Source organism: Haliaeetus albicilla, chromosome 18, assembly GCF_947461875.1.
Source record: "Haliaeetus albicilla chromosome 18, bHalAlb1.1, whole genome shotgun sequence".
NCBI classification, from domain to species: domain Eukaryota; kingdom Metazoa; phylum Chordata; class Aves; order Accipitriformes; family Accipitridae; genus Haliaeetus; species Haliaeetus albicilla.
In genome coordinates, this window is record NC_091500.1 from 7,698,933 (window position 1) to 7,713,826 (window position 14,894).

Consider the following 14,894-nt stretch of genomic DNA (forward strand, 5'->3'; position numbering starts at 1 on the left):
GGGTTAATCACTAGAACTACAGGGATTTGAAGTCATCTTCATACTTCACCTTTGTACTCCACTGCAAGTCACATAAGGATTTTGAGAGACAAGGATTTCAAGGATCAGAGTTCCTCAGCTGTGAATTGGATCCTTCCTTTTCCCTGTGTTTCATCTGTCCTGCCTGTTTGGATGTTGTCCCCCAAGATTTTTTGCTATGTGGGCATACATCAACCAGCTGAGACCCTGATGTTCACTGAGACCTTCAGGACTTCCACTGTCTTCTTATAGCTGTAATGTGAAACTATTCTCCCACTTGACCTGACTCATTAGTCCTCTCCTAACAGTCTTCCTGGGAAGATTTCTCCATCAATTTGATGATGGTATGTACTGGCTTTTTTTGCCACTGTTACCTTTCCTTTAGTATACTCTATAGCCCTCTGGGAGTCCTTGTTAGATAAAAGGCTGAATTTTATACCTGAAGATATCTGTCTCTGACCTAGATGGTCTTTGCTTTGAAAAGCAGAGACATCCCAGCTGGTTCAATGTGAGTAGCAATGTTTTTTTCCATTATCTCACCTATAGTAACGAAGGGAGAATTGTCTCTATCCTGCTGCTACGAAGGTGTGCGTCACTTCAGGTTGCAGATTCCTTTTAATCTTGATCTCTGCCATATTTTTCCCTTTTGTTTCCTGTTTTACTACCAACCCTCACAGATAACTTACATTGTTGTTCATTTCCACAGGAACCAGAATTCTTCCTCAGATTTACTTGTCTGGAAGTTCTCTGCTTGCCCTGTGGAAGAAACATGCCATGATGCAACTTGATACAAACTGGGAATCATCTCAACAGTCATACTTAAAATGATACCACAGGCACCTATCCCAAACCTCACGAGTACTGTGGACTCCACCTTGAGGGCATGCAAGTGCAGTAGCATGAAGGACAACAAAAGAGTCCTTCTGCGCTCCCCTAGATCCTCCTGTCCCTCATGGGCACACATCCTCTACACACAATCACACCCATTCTTATTGCAACTACTGTTATAACTTACATTGGACACTTAGATTGGGAAAGCCATTTTCATTGCCAGAGACCACCTTTCCCACAAAAGTGTTTCCAAGCATAGTCATGAAGCCTTTGCATAACATCCACGTCTACAGTTATAAGCTGAACCAAGCAAGGGTCTGGACACAAGCACTGCAACTCCTCTGGTTACAATTACCTGTTTGACTAGTCCTTGGCACACTTTTGACCCAGGCCACCTGGCACCCAGACAATTCCTGAGCATGGCTTGGGAGTCAGCAGGGACTTTGGCCATTCCCAACAGGCAGGAAGGAATCCTGCTTTGGAATTTGATAGCATGAACGTGGCCAGATGATGTGTGCTAAGAGACCCACCAGTGTTTCAGAAGTTCTTGATAGCCATAGTGAAGACGCAGTGGCATGGGCTAAGAACTGAATAAATAACCCTGGACCCAGGGCAGACTGGTACTGTCTGCCAGTGCCACAGCGTCTTGTCCATCTTGCTACCTAGGCAAGCCTGATTAGAGCTGCCCAGGTATGACAGTGCATCCTGCAGTCCCACCTCCAGACTCCAGCACAGCTCCAGCCCAGGCTGCTACCTGCAGTGCCCCCACCTATTTACAGTGGTTAGCAGGATAGACCGTTCCTACAGGGGTGTTCAGCATAGACTGCGCTCATGTTTGAGCTGGTGAAGTCAATGAAAAACATTTTACTGTCTTCCCTTGTTCAGGGTCAGGACTGTCTTCTCCTGTGAGAGTGAACCAACAACACATCTCCCTAAGTCCCTCCCATCCTCATGTCTTTGATCATGGATGGATTTGAACAATTCTAGATTGCAGGGATGCAATTTCACTAAAGCGTAACACTTTGTAATGTTCTCCTTATTAAAGGACAGGTCTAATGGAATGCAGAGCTGAAGAACATGTGAGCAACATACAGTGAGCAAATCTCTTTCCAGCATAACTCGGACAGATGAGCTTTCGCCTCAGGCTTACCATTGCCTAGGGGCACCAGGTATTTCCCTTGTTTTTGTACAGACAGCATATTACACAAAAAAAAACCCCTGGCTCACAGATCACAAACTGTTAAGAAATCAAAAGGAATCAGAGGAAATGCCTTCTTGCTGAATGGCTAAAATTAATCCCAAGCATAATTTCACTGGCATCAGTGCAAATTCAACAATGGACTAGGTCTGCCATTTGCAAGAACAGGTTTATGTTTTCCTTTCACCTGTGCTTAAAAATACATTTTCTTTTCCTGTTTTTTAATCTCTTCTATTTGAAAGGACTGTTTCAAGAGTAACTGTATGCTTCCACATGCATTTAAGCACTCCGTACAATAATATCACCAGTTATTTTTTTTACAATTGTCTCAAGAGATTATGCAGTGACAAAGTCCAGGTGTGCTGGGCATTGCAGACAGTCCTGGACTATGTCATCTAAAACAGTCTAAGGAACTTACAATGGCATTGAAGTTCAAGTCATTCAAACTTTTGCACTCTGTAGCCACAACAGTAGCATTAGGGAACTCCAGTTAACTTACTTCTAGGGCAAGAGACACTTCCCACTGCAGAAAGCTCATACTGAAGTTTTACGGCATTCATTGTCTCTGGGCACCTTGCCCGAAGACAGATTGCTGATACCTAATGCAGTAACGTTACTTACTGGACCAGCTACAAAGAACACAGAGGAAGGAAGAAGACTATACAGTGGCTTACAAGAGATTTGCCTATGTCTGAGTTCACCAGGCTAGGCACTGTCTGGACTGACAGCAGTGTTACGTGCAGAGCTGTGTGAGTATGCCAATTGTTAGCTTAGCTGTTGCAAGCAACGGGGAACTGCATAAGACTAGCATAAAAGGTGGCATTTCTATACACAAGTAACATGCCTCAGAAACACCTCAGCTGAGGTAAAAATGGACTAGAGCCCAGCCAGCTTCCAACCCCTTTTCGATTTTTGCCCTTTGTGATTGACAAGCCAGCATCACCCTCCCAGCCTTCCCCTACCCGCCACTCTGGTGCTTGTTCTCTGCCCTGTTCTGCAGTTATCCCCTGGGTGCTATTTTATGCACAGCCCTTCCTTAGTCATTCTCAACCTGAGATGCTCTTGCCCATGGAGAATCTTTTCTATTTATTACTACACTGTTGATAATTTCTTGCTTCACTTGCTAACCCCATCTTGGACATACATAACTAGTCAAACCACCTTCTCCTTTCCTGCTGTGACAGGTAAAATAATTTCTTTTCAGCTCACTGAATCGACCCCAACACAGCACACCAGCTAGCCTTCACATAACCCTCCCTTTGCAAAATGTACCTTCTGACATTAAAGGAAAAGCAGCTCTGTTCATTAAAAGGAGTCCCCGTCCTAAGTGCTGATTTGAGGCAGTTTGGTTTTGCACCAAAAGAAGATAGCCACAAATGGTGTTATGAATACCTAGGAGAGTTGAGGACTTCTTCAGCTCGTTTAGGAAGCAGTGTCCATAGCTGCTGCTGCTTCCGTGGAGGAGGAGGCAGAGACACAAAGCTTGTAAAGCCCAGTTCTCAGGGGAAAGCCCTGGCTGTGAATCCAGGGGAAGCTAAGTGAGACATAAAATGAAGCGGCATTTTCTCTCTCCCACCTATCTTCATGCAATATTACTGCACGCAGTTGAACCAGTGTAGTGGAAAATAATGTTATGATTTCTAAAGGGATTTTGCAAAACAAAGGACATTGAATCACATTTTCTTCTCAGTTTAGTACTGTTCACACAGTAATGAAGAGCAGAAGTTGGCTGGCTTTGTTTAAAATGAGAAGCTGTGACTTTGAGCAATTTGATCATAAATTTTTGTCTTGCTTTTTCTCCTGCATGAGCAGGTTGTGATAGTAGGTATAATTTACTATGACAAACCACTAGCATTAATGCATTAATCAAGAAAAACAAATGGTCCCCCTTTGAAATCTCCTGCCCACCTAGAGAGAGTAATGGGGTTATAAATGGAGAAAGAACAAATATTGACTCTATGAAATGTAAAGGTACCTGGGAGTTCACCCATCAGTCTTTAGATTACACTTGCCTTTCAAGATGAATGGGATTTCTTTCATAATCCATTTTGATTATTTTTTTTAAGCATCTCAGGAAACAGGATGGGGACATTGAACCCAGTGCTCTCTTTAGGTTTTCAAGATGTTCCAGACTGTTTCTGAAGGACAGTATCTCTGATTTCTGGGATGAGGTAGATGCTCTCAACCCAAGAGTTGTCTTTCAGTTTGACATAAGTACTGAAGGAGCTGCCTGGACTGGGCAATGAGTTATTTGTTTGATGGTGTTTCTGGTGCAGCTTTCTGCAAGATGGCTCCAGGGACTCACCCTCCATCACTTACACTGTGGAAACTTGGGGACACAGACACCTCTTGGCATCTGGACCCATACAGGACTCAAGAGGACCAAAGAATTTACTGCCTAAGGGAAAGGCCTCTGGCATCAATCACTGAACTTAATCTTACTTTGTCACACACTTTTCATCCCCCTCCAAACTCATAATGTCTTGCTCATTTAACCTCTGAAGCAATGCTATACCTGTCTTCTACACCAACTGTTGGAGTCTACTTTAGATTTATTTCAACATTGGCTTCCACATTAGATTCAACTCCTCTTAAAAATGTCTTACTGAATCTGAAAATTAGGAGAATCGAGTGTTCCATGAATGCTGAGATAGGTCACTGTTGCTGTCCCTTCTGCAACCTTTAAGGATGCCAGGCATCCCACAGGGAACTCAGTACTGAGTGGGGGCACAACCAAGAGCCAAAACCTCAAGAGAAGCTGCAAAGCCAGTCACATCTTAAATTCTCGATGATCTGAAAACACCACAGATTCCAAGAGGAATTTAAAAACACTTCTGACTCTGAACACAGGGCCAGTGTCTAGCGAGGCACTGGCATAGCTGCCAAGAGACCAGCTCATATTTCATATATCACCTGCACCCTGATAGAAATCATTGGCACCTGTTTTTTTTCCTTCTCCCATAAAGGTTATACAATAACAATTTATCCTTCAGGGCTGGAATGCCAAAAACGGAAAAGGAAACGGAAGAAAATAGGTGTGCATGAACATACTGGTGATGTGCCATGGAAGCTATGCCCATTGCCAGATGCCCTCCAGGAGCCTCGGGCTCAGGGGAGCAGATGTGATCACTTCTCCAGAAACTGCACGCGAAGGGGAGAACATGCAGTTGGTCTGGCAGGGTTAACCACGCGTGGCTCCAACAGGATGTATGCTCCAAAACGACCAAGGCCTGGGGGTGTTTTGACAGAATGAGCTGAAGATTTTCCAGTCCATCGCTTTTCCAAGTTCAGTGTTAGGATGCTGTGTCTGAAGAACAGTTCTCCCTCTCCCCTTCGCTTGCTCTACAGTTAGGTAAAAAAATGCAATTGTGGATGCTTGATGGCTACCTTAACGAACAGCTGTTCAAGCCAGAAGGGTCTGGCATCTTAGGTTATTTTAAGCAACATTTGGGGATATCTCCAATTATTAAGTTTCAGCAAGGTCAACTCACCTTAAGCTAACCAACAACTCAAGTCTCATTAAAGGGAAGCTTCCAGAAAGACTAGAGCTGCCATCATATTGTTTAAATAGTCTAATAAAATCCACTATACTCAAACCTTTCTAGAATAGTTTACAGTGCTGTTTTGTTACCTGGATAAACAGGACACAGAGGAATCCAGGCACTGCCTTGTGCCCACACTGACATGGTTTTGCAGGAGAGCCTGGAGGACTCAGATACTCCTGGACTGTGTGACATACATGACCCTGCAGTCCGAAGGGAGCTATGTTTTCTCCACCAGCCACTGGTAAGGCTACAGCAACTGTGAATAACTTGACAGTTACTCTGTAGAGGGCAGGATTTATTTAGCTAGGACAAAAGCAGACTCTGGGCTGCTTTTCTCAGGAAGATGTCACCATGCAGTGGAGCTACGCCACACCACGGAGTCTGTCCTCGTCCTTCCAGTTAGCTTCCTTGGGTCTCCATTTCTGTACTGGAAAAGCAGCTCAGGAGAGCCTCAGAAGTGCAGATATCAGCCCAGCATCGCCTAGCAATAAGGGCATAGTGAATGCTTGAAGGGATTCACTCTTTAACCTTTCTTCCTCACACTCTGACATTTGGGTGATGCCTCTGTGAGCAGGGATCACTTCCAGGCTCTTTACCTGACGTTATGACCGTAGAAATCAATTAAACACAGATGAACGGACAGGAGAAGCATTTGTGCCACACTGTTGCATAAATGTCAGGGGAAGGAGCTTCACTCTTGAGGTAACAGATGCCAAAGTAAGGTTTTAAAAATGAATTATCAGAAGCAATGTTTCCACTTTCAAATCCAACTGAAACCAAACGGTGCCAAGTCCTGAGGTCTGTATTGAGCCAGTGCTCATTCCCGTTTCTGAAGGAGATGACCACAGGTGTTTTCTGCACACCCAGAGAGGATGAGGTGGGGAAGGCCCTTCAGGATCCAGCCCCATTTCTTTTGGAATCTGGGGACATCTGACTGCCTCTTCAATAGAATAGAATAGAATAGAATAGAATATTTCAGTTGGAAGGGACCTACAATGATCATCGAGTCCAACTGCCTGACCACTTCAGGGCTGACCAAAAGTTAAAGCATGTTATTAAGGGCATTGTCCAAATGCCTCTTAAACACTGACAGGCTTGGGCCATCGACCACCTCTCTAGGAAGCCTGTTCCAGTGCTTGACCACCCTCTCAGTAAAGAAAGGCTTCCTAATGTTCAGTCTGAATCTCCCCTGGTGCAGCTTTGAAGGTTTAGGTCTTCTCAACCTCAAATGCACAACGGACCACATCTCCAGAGCAGCTCAGCCCCTTGTAGACATCTCTTTCTGTCTAGAGACATAATAACAATAACAGCAGGTGTTACCACCTTTTGCTGTGTTTCTTCTAAGTTCCCTTGGGCAACATGCAAATTCACTCCCTTCTTCACACCCTCTGACACTCCACAGACAGCTGTGTTGGGGCTGCTGCAACATGGCCTCAGGTGTTTAGAAGAAATCTCTGATTTCAGACTGCAACACATCCTGTTTCAGAAGCCGATATGGACAGCCCTCATCCTGGTGCTGCAGAAATTGATGCACGTATCTATGCTGGGACCGAAGCACCACATCCCTGGCCTCATGGGGACACAAATGGGTTAAATCCTGACAGCATGTGTTAGATGCAGGTAGGCAGGCCGGCAGGGCTGCTTGAGCCAGGAAGCAGCCTGCCCATGTTCACACCACTCAGAGTAAGAGCCCTGCCCCAATGCTTGTAACAAGTTTTGGGGGTTTCTTAATTCACACTCAGAGTCATATAAATCCAGAAGTGTCCAAGACCTCAAGTAGCTGTCTCTGAACTTTTTCTGAGCCAACACTGGTCCAGCCTGTCGGGCATCTCCACATCAGAAACATATAACCCTTCCCTATCTGGCCAAAAGCAGCATGGGGTCTGAGAGCGTCAGTTCTTCGGGTTTTCATGCTTAAAATAAAGTTGAGCTAAAGCACAGAAAACAGAAATGAAAATGGCTCAGAGTCACAAAGAACGGGGGGAGCAAAACACAAGGAAGGTCTCCTTCATCCCAGGGTAATCCCTAAACATCGGCCTTTTTTCCTCTAATGAATAGAACCATCATTCAGTAAATTCTTTAGCAAGGAAGCGTTTTTCTACCGAAGTCCAAGAGGTATCAGTTATACTGGTGACCTGAGAGTGAAAATACGTTGCCTTTATTGATACATCTGCAAGGACACAAACATCATGGGAGGAAGACAGTTCACTGAAACACCCATGCCAAAAGAGCTTTGGTTTTGAAACAGGCTGGAGGTGGAAGCATGTCCAGCTGGATAACTGAGTGAACCCGACCTCTTAATGCAATGTTGTGGCCAAAAGGCCTACCTCGGTACTGCATATAAACACAGCTGAAGACTGTGAGGTATTGTATCTCCGTATTTGACATGACTGTGAGCACTACTGAACTGCCATGTTCAGTTTTTAAACAAACAGTTCAAGAAGGATATTGAAATACTGGAAGAGACTTCGAAGACAGTAACATGAAGGACGATATTTAATCAAAGACCTTGGCCACATCCTACTTCCATAGAAGAGAGGGGATCAGGCTAAGCATTATTTTCTACCTGTCTGGATTTTCTTCCCAAGGAAACTCAGATGATCAGATAGGGGATTGCAGTGCATTTTGGTGGGAACAAAAAAGAGCTGCAGGGCACAGCATCCCTAGATCGAGTCATAGCTGCCTAGTCATTGTGAAAACACACCTACAGGGTGCTCCACGGGACATCCTTACTCCTCCAGGGTAGATTCAGCTAAAACTTCTTATCAAAAAGGACTTAAAGAGTGACTTGACCATGACTACCTGAGAGGAAGACACACACTTATTAACAGGGGGCCATAATTCAAGCTGGGCAAGCAGTCACAAATAAATTTTGTATAGTAGCAGTAAGGAACCACAGGTAACCTTCCCAGGGACCTGATAGGAGGGACTAGAAATATGCTCTACTCAAACAGAATTAATTCAGAGAAGTCCCAAAGTCTGTTTAATCTTTGCCAGATTGCCTGAGAACATTGCTGCGTTTAATCTATGAATCTCACCCTACTCCTAGAAGCCTTTAACAGAAGTGAACTTATGTTATTGCAAAGTGATCCATATTTTCACAGATATTTTTATATAGGTAAGAAAAGTAGGAAGGCAGCTGTTCCTCTCCTATATCTGAACCTGCTCAGCAAAGAAACTGAAGGCAAGTCCCTTGTACCAGTATTTCAAACTTGAGAAAGCTGCCCTGAAAAGACAGCCAAGAACAGGACCCACACACACAAGTAAGATGCTTACACAGCACAAGTTATCGGAATTATTCTCTGTTCCTCATCCCCCTGAGATATATTATTCTGCCTCTTTAACAGTGCTTAGGCAGTGCTAAGAACTTGAAAAAAAATCTTGCAAAGAGATCTTTGCTTCAAGGGGTGTGCTCGGTGCTGGTGGAGTTTTTTTTGTATTTTAAGGGTCAGAGTGCCCTCTTCTGTCCCATCCATGTCCTGATTATTAACTCACATCTGTGTTAGATCAGCAGATTATTGAGAAATACTGTGACTTGTCTTCTGCACACCCCATCATCTTCTGAACAACAGTTAAGAAACCAAACAGCTGATCACAAACTAGAAAATAACTCTCATTATTGCGGAGGTTCAGGCTACAAAGTCAGCTGCCACCAATAAAAGGGGCTGGGAGAACATCACAGGCAACATGATTCATCTAATTAGTTGATGGGGTCAGGCATATTTTGAAATGAACCTCTGCAAAGTTTAAACAGTGGGGTATTATTTATAGGTCCACGCTCTGCATTAAAACTTTGCCTCTCTCCTGCCTGAGTAGCCACTAATTGTATCCAGACTGTAGTTGACACCTGAGGAAATCTGACTGAAACAAACATATTAAAAGTAGCTCAGTAATACCAAAGTATATAATAACTTCTGAACTAATCACGGTGAAAACTCTGGGACTGCAGTTTATCTGAATTACGGATAGACCTAACAACAGCCCAGAAAAGACTATTAGCTGAGCCTTTCTATCATGAAAACACAGAGGAAACACAGAGTTTCTGGAAACCATAGTCACGCAAACCACTTTCACACAGCAAAGCCAGCACTAATAAACTGTGGAGGGGTCCCCTCGATATCCCAAGGAGCTTTTACGAGCGTTCCCACCCTGTACTCCCACCGCCGGGCCCAGTGACACCCGGGGAGCCCCAGTTTGGCAACCCACCGCCACGGCCCCTGCCCCTCTCCCCTTCCAGGTCAGCTCTAGGGCCGGGGCTGCTCTCTGCTCCTCCTTTTGGGTCCCTCTCCCCCACCCGGCATCTCCCTGAGGGTCTGGGGGTGACAGGAGCCATTTTGTCTCCTCACACCCTCGGAGGGACGCTTGGCTCCCACCCCCCCACCCTGTGAGGAGGCAGCAGACTGCCATGGGCCATGGGCCAGGGGCCCGTCCACTGCGGCAGAGACCAGCCACGGACCCTCCACCAGGGCAGGCCAGGGTCCTTCCCTCACGTCTGAACCGGGCAGCCCCCCGAGGAACCGAGTCGGGCCTCGTCCCTCCTCCCTGCAGGCACGGGAAGGCAGGGCCGCCGGCCACCGCTCCGCTTCGCCCTTGGCGCTGGTTTGTCCCGCTGCGCTGACCGTAGCGGCGCTGCGCGCGCGCGCCGGCAGGCCGGAAGCGGCCGCAGTCGCCATGGCAGCCGCCTGCGGGAGGCTGTTGCCGCGGAGTGCCGCCGCGGGGCTGGCGGGCCTCGCCGCCGCCCGGCCAGCCTTGCCCGGCAGTAAGGATCGCCCGTACCCCTTATCTCCTGCCTGCCCGGCGCCCTCCTCCTGCCCGCGGCCGGGGAGCGGCTGCCCGCGGCCTGCTCCTGTCCCTCAGGGCGCCGCGGGGTGTTTGCCCAGAGAGCGGGGGCGGGTGGGGGTACCCCCGGTGAGGGGGGGGCCAGGCCGGCCTGGCGGGGGTGGGAACAAGAACCCCGACTGTTGGGGGGCAGTTCGACTTGAAAACACGGGGTTTAAGAAAATATTTTCTTTTTATAGGGTGCTTTTCTTCCTCAAGCTGTCGAATTAGCAGCGATGGAAAGCCAGCAAAATTTCAGCCGCCTCCAAAGCCCGTCATTATTGACAGGCAGAAGCAGAGAGAGGAGAGGAGGTAGGGTGTCCTGGCACTTCTCACAGGGGCCTGTGTTCAGGTCTGCTGTCAGGCTGGTAATTGTGTGAGCGTCGCCTTAAAGCTCCAAGGCATTATTACACAAAAAGTATTTGCAAAGTTCTACCAGAAGTAATTCGTGTTGAAATATGCTTAAAAAACCATTCAAATACTGCGTTCTAGAGTTCCTGAAAGCAGTGAAACAGGAAAAAAAAATGTATAGCAGTAAAGATTTTTGCAAATTTGTGGTTGACATGTGAGGTTTTCATCTGTTAAAGGCATGCATAGCATGCCACAAGGTGACAAGGACATGGGTCCTGTGCCTGCCTTTGACTTACACCTTGAGATCAACTCTAAGTGCCTACATTACTGTTTGTGAAATGGAGCTGCAAAATGCTTTTGTTTTACACTTTAAAAAGTTTGGATTTTCTTACAGGTTCTTGAGCCCTGAATTTATACCTCCCAGAGGGCGAACAGATCCTCATAAATTTTATATAGAAAGAAAGGATATGATACAGAGACGGAAAGTCTTCAACATCCCAGAGTTCTATGTTGGTCAGTAACAGCACTATAACTTTCACAATTTCATCAATATTTTTTGTAGAGTGGGATGGTAAAAGGTATGGTTTCATGTTGTAGAATATCATAGAACATCACAGCATCAGGCATGTTAGATCAACTAGTATGTGCTTTTATACATACTACTTCATATTTTAATTTCATATTTATATCCAGTTTCCATTAAAAGTATAATACTAGTGTGTTTCTTACATGTTTTTTAAATCCTGGCACTTTAGCATATGGTTTACCAGTAAAGCTCAAGAAAGGAAAATACATGAGATTATTTGTATTCAGTTTGCATAATGAAGAGTAAAAGATAAAGGTGAAGGTGAAAAAGCTTCATAGTTAACCTGCAGAATCACTTTAACATCTATTAATTCAGGGCACATTAGAAGTTTATTCTATTTCTGGCAGTTTTCATGGAAAATAAAATATTTTCAAAATGTACCTAAACACATGTGCTTTGTCTGACTCTGTTCCCACGTTTTGGTACATATTTACTTGAACAGTCTATTTATTTTAAATTTTTTTTTTTTTGGCAGGCAGTATACTTGCCGTTACTACTGCAGATCCATATGCCAATGAGAAAGCCAACCGGTTTGTAGGCATCTGCATCCAAAGAGGAGGAAAAGGACTTGGCGCTACCTTTGTCCTTCGGAACGTTATAGAAGGCCAAGGTGGGTTTTTAACTGTGGTAATTATGCTAGAAATGTTAAGCAAAAAAATGTTGAAGTTGTATGTGAAGGGATATCTGGTGTAGAAACTTAGTCTGCAGAGAGGATGCCAGTAGATTAAAGTGAAATTGTGCGTCTACCTACTAGGGGATACTGCAGGTTTAAAACTGTATACACAGAGATGCTGATGTGCCATATAGTTGAAGACATGGAACTGCTTAGTAATTTTTTTTCTGTATACTTAGTGATTTTTCGATCTGTATTCTGAGGAGACTGAATGTGATCCACTATGATTGTGCATATATTTGAGCCTGGGCAGTCTACTGCTAGCCACGTAAATACTAGCCCATTTTGAACGAAATGTTTAACAAGCATGAAATGTTTAACAAGCAACAGATCAGCAGAGTTTTATAATAGGCTCATATTCTGGTTTATGGCAAAATGGGGGGAGATGCAAATATTGATGTTATGAGAGCAAATATGAAAGAGGTGGGTGTCTCTTTATATACACTACACATACAGTGAGATAGATAGTAACAGCCATTGTAATCAAAAGGGAGTAAGCCCTTCTTCCTTAAATGCAAGCCATTCAATGTCTCTCAAGCTGTTATCAAAGATTTAACTTACAAAGGAAACCTGAATTTGCCTGTACAGACACAATGCATGTGTACAATCACATGTGCACACAGCACTGTATATTGTAGTTCCCTGTATAAGTAAAAAGCAGTTCTTGAATAATACAGGTACATATAATACTGAGGAAATACTAATTTGGTTCATTAAACCAGACTTTCTCTCTCTAAGGTGTTGAAATACGTTATGAACTGTACAGTCCTCGAGTCCAGGCCATCGAGGTTCTGAAGCTAGAAAAGAGGCTGGATGACAACCTGATGTACCTGCGAGATGCCCTCCCTGAATATAGTACTTTTGATGTGAATATGAAACCTGTGTCTCATTTAGACCATGAAGAAATTCCTGTAAACAAGGTAGGAGCCACATGTTTCAGAGGGAAACTGGAGGATCATTTAGGTAGCTTTCATATCTGACTGATATCCTGGAAGGTGGTTAAACACCTCTTTGCTACATCAATTACCAGGGTGATGAAAGGCTACAAAATAAGGCAAGTCTTTATGCCATTTCTATAGTGAAAGAATGTTGAGACTGTAAATACCTACCATCCTTAGTGGTTAATTTTTAAGATATGCAAGGAGTAGTGGCCTCCACACGCTGCTATATAACACTGTGCAGAGAGAAAAGCTTTTCTTACAGGAGTGTTATTGTTAACATGGTTACTGATTTGGGAGTGGTAGGCATCAGGAAAGAAGGTAATATTCTCTGCATGTCAGAGGAGATCCAGAAACTAGCAGATGTGTCAAAGTGTAACCTAGTAACTAGGTAACTTAGTGATCATTTCTCCTTTTCCCTATCGTGCTGCTTTTCTTTTTCCTTAATAAGGAACAGGAGTGGAACTACAAAAGATGAGTTAACTTCACTTTATATGTCAATTTAAGGACTGTGTAATAAATCAAGACAGTGTTAATTAGAAAGTTTTACAAGATACTACAACAGTCATGTGGACACAAAAAATTCCTTTTCTCCTAACAGTGTAAAGTAGTAGTTTCTTAACATACTGACAAATTGGTCTGTTTTCTCATACTTTCCTTGTGTTAGAAAAGCAGCTGTCTCACCTTTTGCTAAGCTCGCAATCAAAATTCTGGTTACTTAATACCTTTTTTTTTTTTTTTTAAATCTTTCAACCTAGCTGCAGGTACGAATGAAACCTAAACCATGGTCAAAACGGTGGGAAAGGCCAAAATACAATATAAAAGGAATAAAGTTTGAGCTACCTGAAAAAAAAATGAAAGAAGCACAGAAGTGGAGCCAGCCATGGCTAGAGTTTGATATGCTGCGAGAATATGATACTTCAAAAATAGAGGAAAAAATTTGGAAAGAAGTGAATGAAGAGCTTAAAAAATAATAATGGTTTTTGGAATTACTGAAAAAAATTAACATTTACTTTGAATTTACTGTATAGACTATCAGTTGTCAAGTTTTGTATGTACATAAGCAAAATAAACAATAAAGTTAACCTTTCCAGAACTGTAAAAACTTTTGTGGTTGAACACAAACTTTCTGTTCCTGAAAACAGCCACTCCTTTTTGAGGACTGTAATGTTGTGTTCACTCCTTCTCCAGAAAGGAGAAGCCTCCTTTAACTTAGTTAACAACGGGGGTTTGTAGCACCTAGGCAAGTTAGTTGTCATTTCCAAACACTTCTGTTACTTCTCTCTTTACAGACTAGGTAGTGGCCAGTTGTAGAACGGCTTGACTCTCAACTTCAGAAACAGGCTATAGCAGGGAAGTAGGCATGTCTGAGCCAACCATACACTCTCAGAGTAAGTGCTGTTTGGTTTTCACATTAAAAAAACCAAACCTGTTCCTGATAGAGCAGTAATACTAATCAGCCAACAGAGCAGCAAACACAGTTTTGAAGAACTGAGCCAGTTTGTTTAAGCCAAATCATGTGAATTAGTGTAAGGTTCCTGATGAAGGGCTCCCAAAGTGTCAGAGTAGGTTCTCCATACTAGGACAGCTGGCTTCATGAAACTGTATTTCCATAGTAGAACCACACAGGGGTTCTCAGCTCAAGCATTAACTGCCTTCCCATGCTACAAAGTCATTACAAACAATCCTTCTTCCAGCAGGATAGATCTACAGTGCTAAACTGTGATAGAACATTATGTTTTTATAATAGCACAAGGCTGGTTGCTTCAGGGGAGAGCTTTTAGCCGGGATGAGACAAAGGAGAACAAGAGAAAAGCAATGAGATCATGAGCTTGTGGTGATTGATCAGCTGTCACATTTTTGTTGGCATTCTCAGACAAAAAGCAACAGAAATTCACCATTATTAGAAAGCAGGATTTGCAACATAACTCCTGAA

At 43.9% G+C, this 14,894-nt stretch overlaps 1 protein-coding gene across 1 annotated transcript; it reads left to right on the forward strand.

Annotated features, from left to right (window-relative positions):
• Positions 1–10,217: 10,217 nt before the first annotated feature.
• On the forward strand, positions 10,218–14,063 carry MRPL19 (mitochondrial ribosomal protein L19). The gene is made up of 6 exons (XM_069805669.1): positions 10,218–10,351; positions 10,611–10,722; positions 11,156–11,274; positions 11,823–11,957; positions 12,759–12,940; positions 13,717–14,063. Exons 1-6 carry the CDS (start codon positions 10,264–10,266, stop codon positions 13,930–13,932), a joined length of 852 nt encoding a protein of 283 aa, XP_069661770.1. The 5' UTR covers positions 10,218–10,263; the 3' UTR covers positions 13,933–14,063.
• The last annotated feature ends 831 nt before the right edge of the window (positions 14,064–14,894 follow it).

What these genes read in the sequence shown, in the direction of transcription:
- MRPL19 (XM_069805669.1), top strand. Translation starts at nt 10,264, where the DNA reads ATGGCAGCCGCCTGCGGGAGGCTGTTGCCGCGGAGTGCCGCCGCGGGG. An exon ending in AAGCAGAGAGAGGAGAGGAG is followed by an intron (nt 10,723 to 11,155) that starts GTAGGGTGTCCT and finishes ATTTTCTTACAG; the next exon opens with GTTCTTGAGCCCTGAATTTA. An exon ending in GAACGTTATAGAAGGCCAAG is followed by an intron (nt 11,958 to 12,758) that starts GTGGGTTTTTAA and finishes TCTCTCTCTAAG; the next exon opens with GTGTTGAAATACGTTATGAA.